This window comes from Thunnus thynnus, chromosome 15 (genome assembly GCF_963924715.1).
Source record: "Thunnus thynnus chromosome 15, fThuThy2.1, whole genome shotgun sequence".
Classification (NCBI taxonomy): Eukaryota; Metazoa; Chordata; class Actinopteri; order Scombriformes; family Scombridae; genus Thunnus; species Thunnus thynnus.
In genome coordinates this window covers 26,358,076-26,376,379 of record NC_089531.1, presented here as the reverse complement: position 1 = coordinate 26,376,379, position 18,304 = coordinate 26,358,076, and the positions used below count along the sequence as shown (strand labels likewise).

At 38.4% G+C, this 18,304-nt stretch overlaps 1 protein-coding gene across 6 annotated transcripts in view; it reads left to right on the top strand.

The window, feature by feature from the left end:
• The window catches only part of phactr4a (phosphatase and actin regulator 4a), a 32,705-nt gene extending 30,071 nt beyond the window's left edge, over positions 1 to 2,634 (top strand). For all 6 annotated transcript variants that reach the window (XM_067611569.1, XM_067611567.1, XM_067611568.1 and 3 more), the window contains 4 exons: positions 346 to 407; positions 536 to 673; positions 1,215 to 1,291; positions 1,475 to 2,634. In XM_067611569.1, coding sequence (XP_067467670.1) covers positions 346 to 407; positions 536 to 673; positions 1,215 to 1,291; positions 1,475 to 1,490 — 293 coding nt within the window. In that variant the 3' untranslated portion in view covers positions 1,491 to 2,634. The remainder of the gene's footprint in view (positions 1 to 345; positions 408 to 535; positions 674 to 1,214; positions 1,292 to 1,474) is intronic.
• The last annotated feature ends 15,670 nt before the right edge of the window (positions 2,635 to 18,304 follow it).

The window sequence follows — 18,304 nt, the reverse complement described above, 5'->3', positions numbered from 1 at the left end:
TATCACCCTACTGTGGTGAAACATTAGCGCAGCATCATTTCTTTGCTAAGTCGGATCCCAAAACCAAGTCTGAACATAATACTTCTCCGAACCTGTCATCACGTTTTGATCCAGGATCCGTACCTCCCTCATCTGTCTCGCTTGTCCTCGGCCAAGACGATGCCTCGCACCCGCTCTCGAACAGTGCCGCGCTTTGTGCAGAGCCCCGCGCTGATTAAAGATTCCCGTGAGCGCAGCGTGCCAACAGCAGCTCGGGTGAAATCTACCTGACTGGCTGCAGTGTTTCTCTCTCTCTCTCTCTCTCTCTCTCTCTCTCATGGAATGTCTTTTTCCTTCCTTCTGCAGCCAAGAATGAAGCGGACCGACGACTAGAGAGATGCGAGATCAAACGGAGGCTCACCAGAAAGGTCAGGATGCAACAAAGTAACTGTATCATGCATTCACCGATATGTCTCCTTGATCATTATTATGAGCTAGAAAACACATGTGTGACACCTGAGACAGACCTCAGTTAACATATTCATTCCACCATCAGCTGTCCCAGAGACCAACAGTGGCTGAACTTCAGGCGAGGAAGATCCTGCGTTTCCACGAGTACGTGGAGTCCACCCATGCCCACGACTACGACCGGCGAGCAGATAAACCGTGGACCAAGCTGACTCCTGCTGACAAGGTGAGGCTCAACACATCCTCACCTCCACACACACACACACACACACACACACACACACACACACATACACACACACACACACACACACACACACACACACAAACGCACGCTCGACACCTTTCTTCATACTAACAGGGCTCTGGTGGCTTAGAGCTTCTTAGCAAAAGAGCGTCTAAGCCCTGTGCATTTTTAACAACGCTGTCTTTTACTGTGGTCAACTCTGAGAGGATTTGCATTCCAAGCAGGTTCAGTATCAAGGAAGAATCCTGGGAATGCGATACAGACGCTGCTTAATGGCTGTGTTGAGTTTGACCAGGTGAATTACCTGGTTCAGTGAAGCTCATAAAATATGTAGGAGCAGAAATCATATGGATGTTCTCATATGGAAAATGTTGGAAGTAACACACGGTGTCAACATTGCTGCTTGTTGTTTGTTTGGAATATTAAAAGGCAAAAACATGCTTCCTTCCTTGTTGTGCCTTGCTGTAAACAAATAAAGCCACTCCAGCTGAAGTGCTGTCTCTTCATTGTCTCTTCTCAGGCTGCCATCCGCAAGGAGCTGAATGAATTCAAGAGTTCAGAGATGGAGGTTCACGAAGAAAGCAGGATCTATACCCGGTCAGGCTCGTACACATCAATAATTCACCTCAACTGTTCTCCAAGTTTATTCAGCATAGTCATCAATACTTCATGAGTTCTGTTTTTTTCTTTTGAAGAAAGCTGCATTTTCTTCTTTTAATCTGAAGAGGTTTGCAGTCATGTAGCATCCTGAGTAACCTCTTGACCTCTCTTTTCCCCCAGATTCCACCGGCCTTAGCCGCCCATGCTGACCAGTAAAGCACTTAAACCGAGTGTCCAGTCTGTCCGCACTGCAGCGAGGAGGCACCATGAACTCAACATGTGGCCCATTTGGTTCATTTTTACTGACTGCCTACTAACCCGCTCCAGCTGAAGACACTACCGTTGCTGAAAACTGGAACCAAAGGTAGAAAAGCCGCACAGCGGTTCAGCCTCAGGTGGTTCTCAGAACATTGACCGAGGAGTTCAGGACAGGAGGAATTTGTTGGCGCGTCCATGTCGGAGGCGCCCGGTGCCAACACTAAAAGTGTGAGAAACCCTTCCCCCCCAACCGTCTGCTGGGGGCTGCACAGCTCATTAAGAGTTAGATTGAACTGGAGGGTTAACCTCTACTGTACTGTATGTATCACACTGTCTCCCTCAGGGGAAACTACTCTCACCTTGCCTTTGCCTTCCTTCACCATATATTTTCTCCCTTCCTCCCAGGAAAGGAAGACTACGCACATTAAGAGATCACTGTAGTTTTATATTAGCACTGTAGATACGTGTGTGTACTATAAATGTCTATCTAAAGGTTGCCACACAGCACCCGCCTTACTCCTCATATGATTTAACACACTCATGTAATTTAAGGTTCAGACAGAATGTGAAACCATGTGGTACAACAGTGTGTTAGTGATGGAAAAATTAGTCTAGACCCTCCAACCTAATATATAATATCATAACCTGTGCATTTTACTGTATGTTGTTGATCATTTAAATGATTCTCATGGAGCACATATCACTAGATAATTTTATAACAAGGCACCTCATGTTCCTTAATTGGGTGTATAGAAAATTTAACATTTTTGAAACCATAATTCTATATGTTTATAATTGAATTATTCCAGCAGGAAAATGTACATATTTTTATTTTCCTGGCTGTTTTATGGTACTTAATATATGCAGGTCAATAGTTGTATAGACTACCTGTGTAGATTTGATTGCCTGCTGATATGTTTTAATTGTAAAGTATTTCTCAAATGTTATTTCCAACTAGTAATGGTACAAAATATTTTTTTTCTTTTTTGATACAGAGATCTTTAAAACTTTTTTTTTGGAAAACCACAGTATAATTGAACAATCCACTCAGAAATTAAAATAACTTGTGATTTACATTTCAACATGCTGTCTTTATTCCTGAGTCTAACTGTGTGTTCAGTTAACAGCAAGTCATCAGTGTAATCCCTCCATCTTCTGGGAACTACGGGATATTTAACAATGATTTGAAATGAATGACAAGTATGTGGCCTCTATGACCAGAGGAGGGCAGTGTTATATAAAATCTGTAGAATATGTGGTTTAAGACAAAGAAACCCTTCATTAGGATCATAGTTCTGGACCCGTGTGGTTTCATATCCCTACAGCAGAATTAGCTTCAGACGTCTATCTGACAATTCTTTGAGCAAATCAAGTGTTTCTCTTTTACATCCCCTGTGATGCTGCTTAAATAAATATACAATAGTCAACAGTGATGTAGCTCTTCTCCACTTAGTCTTCAGACATGAACTGAATGTCAAATGATCAAAATGAACATACTGAAATATTATTAATCTTCATTTTACTCATTGAACTGTTTTGTTTTAGAACAAAATCACTTTGTAGATCTTACTGCAGAGTACATCAGTTTATAATGTCCAATAACAAATCAATAAGCTTTTACCTCGTAACAAATATTTATAGAGAAATGTCAAAGTACAAAGTGAATTTCATTGATAAAATCTCACTTCAAGGTCTATTTAGTAGCTGCTCTGTCAATCATATCTTCAGCAGATGGAGGTTTATTTACATTTAAAAGCATTTTAAAGCTGCTGTAGTTATTTTTTTTATTAATAATAAATCAAATGAGTGTATGTATTATATTGTGAAAGGAGACACTTATAGTGCAAACCCACAGAGAATTATCCCCACACTACAGCTCACCTCTCTGTGCCAGAGTGTTTTAGCATCTTTTAGCCAGTTTTGGTTTTAGTTCACTCTCACCAGCATCGTTTTCATCAGTGAGTAGCTGTTTATAGTGAATAAAGCTCACTGCACCCTACCTGTTCAGCACCAAACAGCCAAATATTTTTCTCAGAAATAGATTTTCCAGGTAGACACGATTAAATACAACTCCAAATGAATGATAATGTTGCTTCATGTCTGCTCGCTCCTTAAATATGTAACTGGTTTCCAACACATTCCCCATATAAACTTTGAAAGGTTTTAATATGTGAAATTGTGTGTTTTCTTCCATGTCCTTCAAAGATGAGTCTCGATGTTCATTCTTGACTTTAGAAACAGCAACTGACTAAACAGTCTCACCTTCAGTTCCATCTTGGAGCTTGTGATCAGATAACATAGCAATTTGACTTATAAAATACCACAGAGACTGTAGAGAATGAGATGTGCTGGCTTAATAAATCATATCATCATGGAGCACATATTGAATCCCGCTGTCAGTAACCATTAGTAATCATGTCAAACCAGCAGTGATGATAGAATGCAAATCCATAAGGCCCCATTTGATTCAATTTCTTCCTCATCGGCTGTCGTCATTTCCATCTATTACAGATCCTTCACTTGAGTCACTCCGCTTCATTTTGAAGGCTGCACGTTGAATGATTGAATACTGGATCTCTGACTAGATACAATGTGTGTGCTTGATTTAGAGGGAACTGCACCAGGTCAGCCCGTGGCTTTGATAAGATGTATCCGGTCTCTCAGACGCTGGCTTAAATGAATCCTATAATTACATTAACTCTGAGCATGTGAGTCCTTATCAGCAGATTGCCTGAAGATTTCATCTCTTAAATTGTTTAGCTAGTTATCACACTGTCAAACTGTTCCCACAGTGGAACATGTGCTGAGCTAATTAGAGCTGCTGACTACTTGGCCGGTAACCTAAATGCAGCCAGAGAAGAAGAGCAGAGGTTCGCTTCTCTAGCATGTTTGGTGCCAGGCTAGGCTTTGATATGATTAACTCAGACTGCTGAAACCTCATATGAGCTTCAGATCAACTTTTAAATGCTTTTAAAAGAAAAATGACAGCGCATTTGAAGGGGATCTTTTAATAACGAGGAAAACCTTTTTACTGTTCATATGAACACCTGACTGTTGTTTTAAGACAGACTTGAAAAATTGTGAACCTATCCTTTAAAACTCTGTAACTCTTCTAAAACCATTAAGGAAATGTGACACAAAATAAAAGCGGCATAATTTTGCTTCTATCTGCATCAGTAAACCTCAGTAATTACCAAGCAAGGAAAACAAAAATCATAAAGTACTTTTGGCAAAGCAGCCCTGCATGAATGTATAATTACAAATCTCAAATATTGACAGCGACTGTGTTTATTGTTGAGTTATTATGTTCTTGTAAAAAGAAAAAGGAAAAAAAAAAATCATGAGCTCAACTCGACTTCATCCTGAATATGAGCATTGAATATTTATGACTGCACTGGGGTAATGAAAATTTTATGTCTAATTTGTCTTCGACACATTGAGTTTCGGTGGCAGGCGTCTACCTTTGATAACAAACCTCCATTAGGGACGATTCATAATCTAACATCACTACACGTGGTAGTCGTGGCATTAATGCATTACTATCATCCAGCCGTGATTATTCCTCATCACAGGTTTTTGGATTTTAAACAAAGGAGAAATTAATTAGCTCCCATGTGATAGTCACGTCCCAACTCAGGGGTTATAACAAATCACAGGTTAATACAGCAAACCAAATGCCTCCCGCTGACCATAGCTGCTGCTGCTGACAAAGCACAAATGAAGACATTGCTGTAAAGACAGTAGCCTAGAGGAATGCAGGCAGAGGTGGGTTGTAAAAGAGGTGAACGTGGGGAGGGGGGGCATCACTGAATCATTAGAGAGAACCCTGGGAGTCTCCAAACAGCTGCTCCTCGGTGAAACGACGGGGGGGAAGAGGATTGCTGATACGAGACTGTAATTACATTTTGTGAATATAACAAAGCCTGCTGCAACTCTCTGTCGCCGTGGTGACAAGCAGGAGAATGTATTCTACCAGATGATGAGACTCTTTGAGGTGGAGGTAGATGGAGGTAGACAGGGAATGGAACTCGGAGAGTGAACATCAAAACACACCAATTTAAAACGTGTCCTCTCCAGCAGGGGTTCAGTGTTTCCCGGGCAGGCTGAGTGTTTCTCTTAACATCTTCTGCAGCTGCCTAGAATGTAATTTGCAGGAAGATCAGGATGAAAGAATCGCATTGGATCCTTTATAGCACCATTACAACCTCCTCTTTAATCTCACTACACTGATTTTATACATTTTATAAGTAGGTTTCAAGGCTTAAATGAGCAGAACTGATCTGTGATGTATGACAGGGTTGTCCATTGTTACCAATAACATCTGACTTAATTAGTTCAATTAGATGCTGAGATGTCTGCCTTAAAAAGCAAACCGAGATGAGAAGATTCAACACTGGATGGTATAGTGATAGCTGATGTTGTTATCTGTTTTTAGAACGTTAAAGGACTTCATTACCCTAAAATCAGGAAACACAATATCAGTAAAGTGCATACTCCTCTGACCTAATTGTCCTCTTTGGAGTGGCAGATAGGGCGATGGGGGTGAAAAGATAATGTTCAGCCATTGCTCTTGAGTCCAGCATTTGAAGGACTTTATGTATATTGCACCCTATAGGATTTGTTGATGTGATGTTCCTCCATTCAGCGTCCACTCACCACAACTACTGGGGTAACTAGATGATAAGGGCTTAAAAGCTTACTATGTATAACTCACTCCTACAATGTGTGAAGTACTCTTCTGACTCCTGGTTACTCTGAGTGGGAGCTATATGTAGCCACTATAATATACTGTAGATATACATTTGGTCACATTATATCTCAGCTTTCCAAAGTCACTGTTTAATGTTTTGTTGTCAGTATGAACTCAAAAATGTACAATAATTCATACATTTATCAAAATATGTAATTCAATTATTTGAGAAAAGTATATACTGTAGCAGCATGTGTAGCTGTTCCTCTGTAGGCAGAGGAGGTTGCTCCTCCTCTATTTTTTGAGAGGCAAGAGGGAGATCAAAATACAAAAAATAATATTTGGTTAAAATAAACCATTACCTAATCTCAGTATTATTTATGAAATATTTTTCTCTCTTTGGAAAAAATCCATTATTGAAATTCTGGTTAAAATGCTTCAACAGCGACACCTGTGGGGCAGGAGGAGAAAGGGAAATGTGTCTGAAGTGATGGTGGGGGCATGAATGTATAAAGCATGGATGGTATAAAGAGAACTGGATACAGCATCAGAGGCAGGGCCCTGTTCATTCCTATGAACGTTGCTCAGTGGCGCATGAAGCCAAAAAAGTTCAACAACTTCCGCATGGCTTCCGCACCTGTGTGGCCCATAGCGCGAGCGCAGTAGTGACTTTCGCCGGCCGAGTCGGCTACTTCCGGTTAAGCCCTCCGGCTAACTTGAATGGGGATGAAACAATTCAATCATGCGGCTCTTCGAGGCTTTTGAAATGTGATCAGAACAAATGGATCAAATTCTGATAGTGAGACAAGTCATTTCGCGGGGGGTGTGACGCTCAAAAAAATGTATCCGCTGATTTACAGACGTCTTTTTCACAATGTAAGTCTATGGGAAACTTTTTGGGCCAGTGTGCATCACGTGACGTTGTAATTACACGGTTTGGCCGCTATGTCAAATTTGCTTCAAAGTCTGAATAACCAGCAGCCCTAAAGTTCTGTTAACCAACAAATAAAATGACCAACAGCCACAAATGGACATTATGGATACTTCATCTCCATGAAAGAAAGAAGACGTCAGATAACGTGAGTCAGATACAGCTTCTCTCTCTCTGTCTCTTTGGTCGTTAATTTCATCTCTGATGGTTAAATGTCTCTGTGGCTGTTGTGTGAATTTATCTCCTTAACAAGAATGCAACAGAGATCATATAATGTGCTGTAGGTAGTTTGCTTGTTGAAGTTACAGTGAACTGTCTGAAGTCACTCATGCATTTGAAATTAATCCCGTTTTTAATTGAGTGGTTGTTCAGTCAGCTGTTGATGTTGTGTGATTAGTGAATGAGTGTGGAGGAGGTCTGGCTGCTTGTTGTGACATTTTCTTCAGTTTGTTTTTAAAGCTGAGTCGTATATTGAGTAATAAGCTTAGTAACCAGAATAACAAGTGTTAACATGTCAGCTTTGTAGACTATATTTAGTATGTCGTGCATATAGATAAGAGTGTGTAAGTCATGTATGTGATACATGCATTAATACTTTCTGATGTGAACTGACACTTTTACATCTGTGAATGTTTTTAGTGTTCAATCTTTCTAGTATTCAGCACTGATTTGAACCTCAGAGTATCAAATTACAACCTTTGTGGTACTTTATATATTTCTGTATACTAAGAAAATACATAGGAAACACGTGTAAATCATGTGATATGTTGTCTGTTTTTGATGAGAACATAAATCTGTTGTTACAATAGAACAATAGTATAATTTTGAATTTCACTTTGTTGGTAAAATGACACATTCTGAACCACTGCACAGCTAAAATGAGCACTTCTTTGTTTAGAAACAATACGTTTATGCAGCCTTTTCACCACTCAGGGGTTTTTGTTTTTGAAAACAAATTGTTTTATAAAATTGCCCCCCACCCCTACAATTTCCTTAGGTGGGGGACAATGATATATTAAGATGTGGTTTGTTGTAAGATTCCATGTTGTTTTTCCTCCTGTCCTCCCCAATTTTTTGAGTCACCAGCTGCCATTGCTGTATATTTTCTGAATGGTAATTTACACATATTTCTATAAAAGTCAAATCAAGACTAGGTCTACACCCATGCTAACAGCTCAGTGAGGCTGAACTTAACATGGGTGAAAGAAGTATTCAAATCTTTTACTTAAGTAAACGTATCAATTCCACAATGTAAAATAGTCCATTACAAGAGATAATCAGCATTTTGCTTGAGTAAAAGTACAGAGGTGTTCAGCAAAAATATTCTTAAAATTTCAAAAAAGTAATACTAGTCAGATGGCTCCAGTCAGTGTTTTTGTACCTCGTCAAGGTGGAGTTAATTTGAGCTACTTTATGTGTTATATTTTATAAACTTACCATTGGATTTCTGGGTAAAATCTTGATCTGCAAAGTAACTATTAACTACAGCTGTGAAACAGTGTTGTGAAAATTAGAATGTTTCCCTCTGAAATATGTATTCTTAACTCAAGTAAAGTACAAGTAACTCAAAATTGAAATTCTGAGCTGATGGTGGTGGCAGTTGAACATGCAGAGTAGCCTATCAACCAAGTAATCTACAATGAATCCCTTGGGGAACAAAGTCTGGACAACATTTCATGGCAGTCTGTCCTCAAAACTTAGGGGATCATCAAAGTCAATACGATACATCCTCTAGGAGGCATGAGTGAAAATTATATGGTTATCCTTTCAATATTTGTCAAGATAATGTATTCTAGACCACAGTGGTGACTGACAGACATTATCTGAGAGCCTCACTGCTTTTATTATGACTAAGAATTCAGATCTGCATTTTGCACCACATTCATGCATAAGGTCCTTTATAATATGTAGATATCATTTGACTGACTTGTGGTGAAACAGAGTGAGTCACATGTGTCATGAATAATGGCGCATTAATATTGACGTTTTCCCCCTGTGATGTCATATTTCTATCTCACTCTTTGATTGTGGTTCATTCTCTTTTTAATTCTGCTCACAGTTAAGTTTTACCATCACATTAAACTCAAAATAATTGTGGGGATTAAGCCAATCATTAAAAATATCCTCTCATTTTAATAAAAGAAGAAGCTACTCAAGGCTCAAAATCAGACCTGTCAATGCTGGAAGTTTTGATATTTTCTATGCAACCAATCTGAAACCATATCTTTTATCACACATGGTGCTCTGTGTCTCCATTTAGAGGTTTCCATTTGCCTCAGCTTTCATCTGCCTGCTGGAAACTTGCATCCATCCTGCATCAGGCTGAATCAGAGCCCTTTGCACTAAGAGCCCTTGTGAAAAATGATTGTGTCACAAAAGGAATGGGAGCTGCACACAGAAAGAGGGAAGCAATGGGGGTCAGAAAGAGAGAATATAGCATAGGAAAGCTAGAAATGAAGTAGTGAAAAGGAGGCTGAGGCATCGACAACTTGAGTGTTTATATAGACCCTCTCTCCATAAGAGCTGGGCTACTTCCAAACTAAATGGATCTCCAATGACAACCAATCAGCTCAGAACACTTTGTTGCCCCGCAGCACAAACTGAATACATTTCACAGAAGTGCAAAAAGTGATTCATTTCATCTGCTTCATTCCAGCCAAGCTTTCCACAACCCAGCCCCAGATTTTATGCTCATATTTTTTGGATTACGTTTCTTTTCAAAAATCTTTACCCATGAGCCCTTTTGTGTGCTAACCGCCTGCTTTTTAGCATCGTTGATGGGCCCCCCTTGTCCCCGCTTTAAGACATCAGGGGAGCTCAAGGGAGGAGCTGAGCTCTGCTCCAACAGGCGTGATGATAACTGTGGTGTAATTAGAGGAATGCCACTGCATGCCTGGAAATCTAGACTAATTAGCAAAGCTTTGCTGAGTTCTCAATTCGCAAGGGCCCCACATGAAGCAAACAAAAAATATGCTAAACTCACTGAGCGGTAAACAGATGTATAAATATTGTTGATTCATTTGTATCTGTAAACAGATACTGCAACATTATTCTACATCAAAGTGCCACAGCAGCTGGGAATGCAATATAACAAAGTAATGTGATGTGGTCTAATTTAAAGTGCTGTAATGTCAAAACATAAGCAGTTACAGTAACTACTGTAACTTGCTGTATTGCTGGTTGCTAAGCTACTATGATATAGGGCCTATGCTGCTTTAACACAATGACAAAAGAATGGGAAGGACAAGAAAACCTCCTGTTATTGCGACTTGGGAATGTCCATGCATTATTTCAAAATGGTGACAGCTAGTCACACCATTAAGCCTAAATCAGCTAATTTTACCCTCTGACATTCGCTGTGTTAAGAACTTGTTGCGGTTATTAACAAGTGAACCATGATACAAACTGTGTATAGTTAACTCCATTTAAATTAGCTGAATCAATGGCATTAGTGTTGGTTGTTATTGGATTTTATTCAGATTTAACTGTTGGATGGTGGTTTGTTGATGCTAATGCTAATCGCTTTCCTTTAAGGTCTGTTTTTGTCACCACAAACTCCTGAGAGAAACATCTTTAGCAGCTAAATGCTCAACTATGTTCACTAGCTAGTCGCTAACTTTGTCTGTCAGCTGTATGGTGCTGAGTAGGTAGTGTACAGTGTAGCGTACAGTGGAGCTTTTTCTTGAAAACAGGGAATTTGGAAATGACAAAGATGAGAGCTGTGAGAGTGAACCAAAACAGTAAAGCTGTGGGTCGTAAAACCAAAAGAGCGAGCTGAAAGATGCTAAAACGCTCTGTAAAACTGCAGAGTTGAGCGATAATTCTCTTTGGGCTCATCACTATGAACAACATATTTCACATATACAAGTAGTCATTTGATCCGTTGTGAATATAAAATATTCATTACAGCTGCTTTAATCATATCGCTCACTGTTGGTTTCATCTGATATTAAGATCTTTTGTGCCTTAAAAGACACTACTGTTTGCCCTGCTGGCTGTCTTGCTGGGCTTTGTTGGTTGAAGCTTATAGCAAATTTAAAAAGCTTTTGATCTACATTGTTTGTATTGTATCATCAGTTTCTTTGATAAGTGGTGTGTATGCTCAGCTACCAGCTCCATCAGAGTGAGCTACACCCTGATGCGAACATGATCACCTGGTCAGAACTCATTTGGCTTTAATGACCAGTTTGCTGTGTGATTTGGCCTTTTTAGCTTTGTTATCAGTGAGGTGCCCAGACACAGGTTTCCAAACTGTCATATTAGAGAAAATACATAAAAATGATAAATAGAAGTTATTGTGTATTTCTAAAGATGAAACAGGACAATTTCCTCAGGCAAAAAGATGCTGGCATGGCTTTTAAAACAGTGTCTCACAATGGCCAGATTACAAACAGCCACTATTCTTCTTTTCACAACTTGATCCCTGCTGGTCACGCTCTAATGGGGTGCATTGTGAATTTTATAGTCTGTGATCATGTCCTGACACTTTGAGTGGCCTTCAACAAAGATCTAAGCAGCAGCCATGATAAGAGCTGCTGATATGCTTTAAGTGCAAGGGAAAGAAGCTTTGGTGCTTCCTTTCTAGGACACATAAAGTATAACCCTTTCATGAGAAGAAAGGAGATATTCCCATTTCATAATTCCTTCTTACAGCATTAAACCGACAATACATGGACCAACTGATGTTGCATGATAACATAGTCTAGTGAAGTCATATTCTCTTGGTAGTGTTGGGTCAGCCTTACTAGCAGTCTGGTTGTACAGAAGGAAATTAATGCTAGTGTATGTCCAATGTCAGTATGTTGGTCCACCACTTTGGTTCAGACTGAAGTACCTCAACAATCAGGATTGCCTTGTTTTTACTTGTTTTTCTTACCAAATACTGCATAACCTTTCCATTGGCCTCAGCTGTGCTTTGTGTTTTGTGCTAATTAGCAAATGTTACCATGCTAGCACACCAAGCTAATATGGTTAACATGATGAACATGATATCCACCGAACATCAGCATGTTAGCACTGATTTTATTAGCACAGTGACATTTGCATTTAACTAGTAAAGCCTTGTAGTCTTGTTTTCCAAACATCCAATGAATTCTGCCTCGCATCTTTCTTTCACTCATTGCTGTTTTCTAATGAGGTCAAAGAAAAGTGTTAAGAAAGGATATAATTTTCAATTAATTAAAAGAAAAAAATCCTTCAGCAGCCTCATACACTTCACCTGGAATTGCTAAAAGGTTTTAGCCTTATTGTTAGCACAGGGTAAAGTGGAAGTAGAGCTTCAGTTACTGCCAACACTCTTTGTATAAGTGAGAGATGTAATCTAAAAAATTCCTAGCATTGGAAGAATGCTTCTTTTACCTTGGATGGAAACATAAGTGTTTTTTTTTCTTGGTTTCTTGAAAATGAACATTACTATCTTGCACAGTTCATTTTCACAGTGTATTCCATGGTACACCTGTAATTGAACCAAAGAAGTCAGAAATGCAAGATCACCGCATTTATCTTTCAAAATGGGAAATGTCACTCTACCAACTAGTTATTTTAAAAGTGGATTTCTTATCATTTTCTTCTGCATCTCCCTGCATTTATAAGAAATTGACGATAGTCTGGAAATTTAAAATGAAATACCTTTGTAATTAGCCCAAAATCTCTCAGTTTCTTATGTAATTTCTTTATGACTGCATTGTATATTTCTGCCAGGAAAATGTATGAAACATTATGCATGACTGGAATGAATATATCTAATGGCAAGTCAGAAGTAGGAGATAAACGGTAAGTCAGAATGATGAGATAGAAAAATCTAAATTATGAGATGGTAAATCAAAAGTTTGACTTAATAAGTCAAACATATGATATATTATTATGAGAAAATTATTTTGTAATGTAATCGAATTGACTCACTATGTCAAAAGTTTGACAAAGTATCTCATAACTTTGACTTAGTAGCTCACTGTTTTGGTTTAGCATCTAATAATTTTGATTCAGTGGCTTATCATTTTAATTTAGTATCTTATAATTATGACCTACAGTAATATGTCATTATTCTGATTTAGCGTCTTATAATTTTGATTAACTATCTCATAATTTTACTTAGTATCCCACAAATTTGAATTAGTGCATCAAAATTTTACTGCCAAGAAAAGGGCTTCTATGTGTTATGATAGTTTAAGTATTTCCTCAAAATTAGATTTAGAGTTTTCTGAAACTGATGTAAGATTAACATATTCTTCAAATGGATTTCATAATTGTTAACAGAAATCTTTAACATTTAATTGACTAATGAGAGGACCTGCTTGTTTCTGGGAAATTATGCAGCAATTGACAAGCAAAATTTAGTGATTACTTTTAATGGGCGAAAGGGGAATAATTTTCAGTAACGAGATGATGAAGGTAATAACACAGAAATTTCACTGGTATGACTTCCTGAAGGCATAAAAACTCACTTCCACATTACTGGATAATATTTGAGTCAGAGGCTAAACAATGAACAATGATGAGAAGTATAGAAACCATGTAGAAAACACATGTCAAGTGTAACCAATGTGATGTTTATGATAGCTGATCCACATTTGACATTAATTTGCCATATAAGCATATTGTTTGAATTATACAGTATGTGAAAATACGTACCAAAGCTTAAGGTTAGAGGCTACAATGTTTGCTACATTGCATTTATAAAGAATTTAACTGAAATCATCTGCTGGATATGTCTTCATTGGCTGCATCCTGAGAGTGTTCTTTGCTCTATCTTCTCCATTAGTTCTCAGCTAAAATGAGAACACTGAGTGTTTTACATAAAATTGCAGCAAGAAAAAAATCAGCATTTAGGAGCACTCAGGCATTGAGAAGAAGAGGCATGCAGAGTTACCAATTACCTTTTAGAAAATTAACTTCCAAGAAAAACGCCCATGCCTTGCTACACAGTGATTAATGTAATTTTACTCAACTCCTAAATATGAAAGCCTACAAAGCACCTCATTTATGTTAGTTTGTGTAACTCTGTGCAGAGGCTTAGAAGCTGCTTCTTTAATGCTTTTAGTTCGAGTCTATTTTCTTTATTTTTACTCAGCATGTAATGAGATAAATTCACAGCTGGTGTCTCTTAAGTACTGTGTGCGTGATCACGTAAGTAAAACTAAAGACCAGTGTGCAGAGTGTTTGGTTATTTGAAGGAGTGGGTTTTCTATTATTTTAGTATCTACAGTTTACAGCACTGTCATATAAACTAATTTAAACTCACTGAATTATTGTGTAAAGACCTCCAGCCATGTAAATGTTATATACAGAGTTGGATAAGCCTTAAAGCCTCCTAAATCTGCGTTTCATTAAACATGTTTAAAAAATGTTCAATGAAATGGACTTAAAGTAATTTTCAAAAGTGGTCTGGGGCTGTTTGCATTGGTTTTGGTGAGGCCCCTTGGTTCCAATGAACAGGACTCTTAATGCTACAGCATACAAGTATGATTCCAACATTATGGCGACAGTTTAGAGTTTATCCCTTTACTGTTTCAACATGATAGCACCAATCCATCTCTGGTTTTCTAAGTACTTGACTGACTGAACTCCAACACTGACTGCGAGCCAGACCTTATCGCCCAACCTCACTGATGCTCTTGTAGCTAAACGGGAGCGAATCCCTGCAGCCAGAAGCAGACTGAACATGAAGAGTGGAGGCTGTAATACGTACAGATTATTAGTTAAAAACCATAAAATTAGACATTTTTAACAGAAATTTTATCATGTTCACCCTGAATCAAAATTTCAGGGCAATGAAAAATTAAATACAATTTGAAATAATGAAAAAAAGGTAGAACTAGAAAGATGTAGAAATTAAGACTCACAAATGAAGACTCACAACATAAAAAACATCCATTGACTTGATAAATAATTGTATAATTACACAAACTTTTCAAATAAGAAATAAAATGACTAAAAGTCTACGTAATAATTTACTTAAAAGTCCAGAGAGAAGGAGAGGGTTTTAAAGTTCAAGAAAAAAAACAAAAAAACTCAACAGAAAATAACGCAAATAATAATTAGACTAAATACTAACTTCTGCCATGCGACACAGACACAATTGAGTTTTAAAGGAGATTAAAATAAATAAAACTAAACAAAGGCATGTCTAAGCAGATTGCATTGTAGAATCTTCAACTACTGTTTAAAGATGTCCACAGATCTGTTTAGGAGCCACAACCTTAGTTTTAGGTCTGGACTTTAATTCTTGGATGGTAAAAAATACAACCTTTCCGTCATGAGACAGCATGCAGTGCGTGCAGTGTGCAAGAGCTTTTCACCTTTTCATATTTTCCTGCTGGTTCTTTTTTATGTACCTGTCAGCCAAGACTACATGTGGTGCAAAAAGGGCTTTTGTTCTGAAATGTTCTTGTGCAGTGTAGTGCTGCCAAAGTTTTCAGTTATGTACTGTATGTTCCTATTTCGATCAGGAGAAACTCATTTAAAAGGGAGTTTAGACAGTTATTAATAAAACGTGAACATATTTAATACAGGGTTTCAATATCGGAGGAGCTGTTGAGTAATATGAAATCATGATTAGACCTCACTGTGAAATAATTATTCTTCATAGTGTAGTCACAGCATGAATATCCCCCCTGATGGGGTTTAGACACAGCTTCTGAACATCTGAAGATCACGAGGCTTCAGCTGAAGATGTGAATGGGATGTGAGCTTATTGGACACAGGGCAAGATTACTGGGCAAGGTGGGCAACAGCAATGGGGTCCCAAAAGCCTCACATTTATTGGTTTGTGGTCATTTGTTGGTGCAAACTGGTTTGAGATTTTGCATCACTTAAGTATAATATCAACTGAAATGATAAGGGCCTGAAGGTGCTTTCAGACAGTGAGAGGCTGCTGCCGTGGCTGCAGGCTACCGCCGATCCTACACCAGTACGGTATACCACAGGCTCATCACATAGTTGTAGTGGGCTGCAGCTTAAAATAGAGGAAATGGATACCAATCCTAAACATTGTTTATCAGCCCAGAGTGGATAATCATTTTGAAGATGTTGCTACAATACTGTTTCTCTTCATTAAAGGACACGTTCACAATTTTTCAAGTCTGTCCTAGAACAGTCAGGTGCACAAATGAACATTGAAACATGTTTTTCTTGCCATAATCATCCCTCCTGTTCATACTGACCTTTAGAAGATCCCTTCATAATGCTCTTACAATTTAAGTGATGGTTGGCAAAATCCACAGTCCTCCTTCTATGCAAAAATGTATTTAAGAATGTATCAAGTAGATATCTTTCAACATTACAGTCTTTTTAGAGCTAAAGTCCCTCTTTTTGTTACTATACTTCCACCACAGCTCAACAGAGAAACACTGTGTGAGGAAACACAAAGAGGGAATTTGATGCTAAAAAGACTGTAAACCTTGCTATGACTAATGGATATCTGCCACAAAATGCATTTAAAGGCATTTTTGCATTAAATGACACTGTGGACACACTGTGGATTTTGCCCACAGTACATTTGAAGGGGATCTTTTAATAGCCAGTATGAACAGGAGGAATGATAACAGCGAAGAAAACCTCTTTCACTGTTCATTTGGACACCTGACTGTTGTTTTAAAACAGACTTGAAAAATTGTGAACGTATCCTTCAATGTTGAAGTCGAACCATCATCAACTCAGACATGACAGCTGCCCTCGCTGTCTTTGCCACTGCACTGCTGCTGACCTCTGCGGCAAAGCTGCTGCAACTCTGATGCAATAATTCTTACCTAATGCTGTTGGCCTGTCTTGTAAAGGGGCACTTTGCCAAAATAGGCTTTTAAAACCTTTTTCAGTTGATATTGAGCTCACATGGTACACTTTCTTAAATACATTTTGTCACAAAATAATTTGATTCAGGTCAGACCTGGATAAGCCAATTAGTCTTCCAGCTAGGAGTACTGCTTGGGAAAATAATGTGAGTCTGGTGTACACAGTACATGATGGGCATTTGAAGGTATACAGTAAGAGTTCCATACCTTATTTAAGTCCCTAGTGGATTAATCCAGCCATGATTGGACAGACCTGAAGCAGCCACACTCTGGGCCTGACTTTGATGAAAACTGGAGGTGGAGAGATGCAGGTGAGTAGTGTCAATCAGACTCTGAAATGACAGCTGACAGCAGTAGAAAAGGCAATAGTATTACATTCTGATAGCAAAAAGATGATAGCATAACAGGTTGTAGCTAAACCAGATTGCCTGAAGTAAAAAATGATAGAAGATAAAAAGACCTATGTCAGAATGTTTTTCATTGACTATAACTCTGCATTTAATACTATTGTACCATCTAAACTGGTGTTAAAGCTTAGAGACCTTGGTCTTTGTAATTCCATATGTAAGTGGTTATAGAGTATGACTCTCTGATAGGCAGACTTCAGATAGTGAGAATAGATATCTACCATAGTTCTCAACACAGAAGCACTGCAGGGTTGTTGCCATAGTCCCTTACTCTACAGTCTGTTCACACATAACTGTGTTGCTAACGATCATAATAACAGCATTGTGAAATTCGCAGATGACACCAGAATGATTGGACTGATAAATGACAACAATGAGGATGCCTATGGGAAAGAAGTGAGGGACCTATCCATATGGTGTGAAGACACCAGCCATCATTCTCCATAAATGAGTCGATCTATTACGGCTTATAAAAATATATTTAGCTACTTTTTTGACAGGTCTATCATATATCAATTTGTTCATTGAAATGTGAAAAACAATGTTGGACCACTGAACCTTTTGCCACCTCAGATGGTACCAATATATTTGGTCTGGCCCTTGGACTCTTTGTGTGATCCAACTATAACATCAGCTAACCTCAAAAAAAATGTTTTTCCTATGATTTATTTTCAGAATGAGTGATTTGTGAGAAAATGATAGATTGTTGGTGAAGTAGGTGGATGCAGGCATTAAGTGCAGCTGGAGCTGGTCATGGCTGAAAATGGTACTCAAAATTGAGGTTAAAGGACAAGAGCAAATGTTCCCTTTATTGGATGTTTTCAGGAAAATAAAAAAGATCATGCAAGGTGCATTCTCTGCCGCAAAGAAATAAACTATGTAAACAAGGGCAGCTATGCTATGCTGGTACATTGCAAAACCGGCAACCGGTATTTA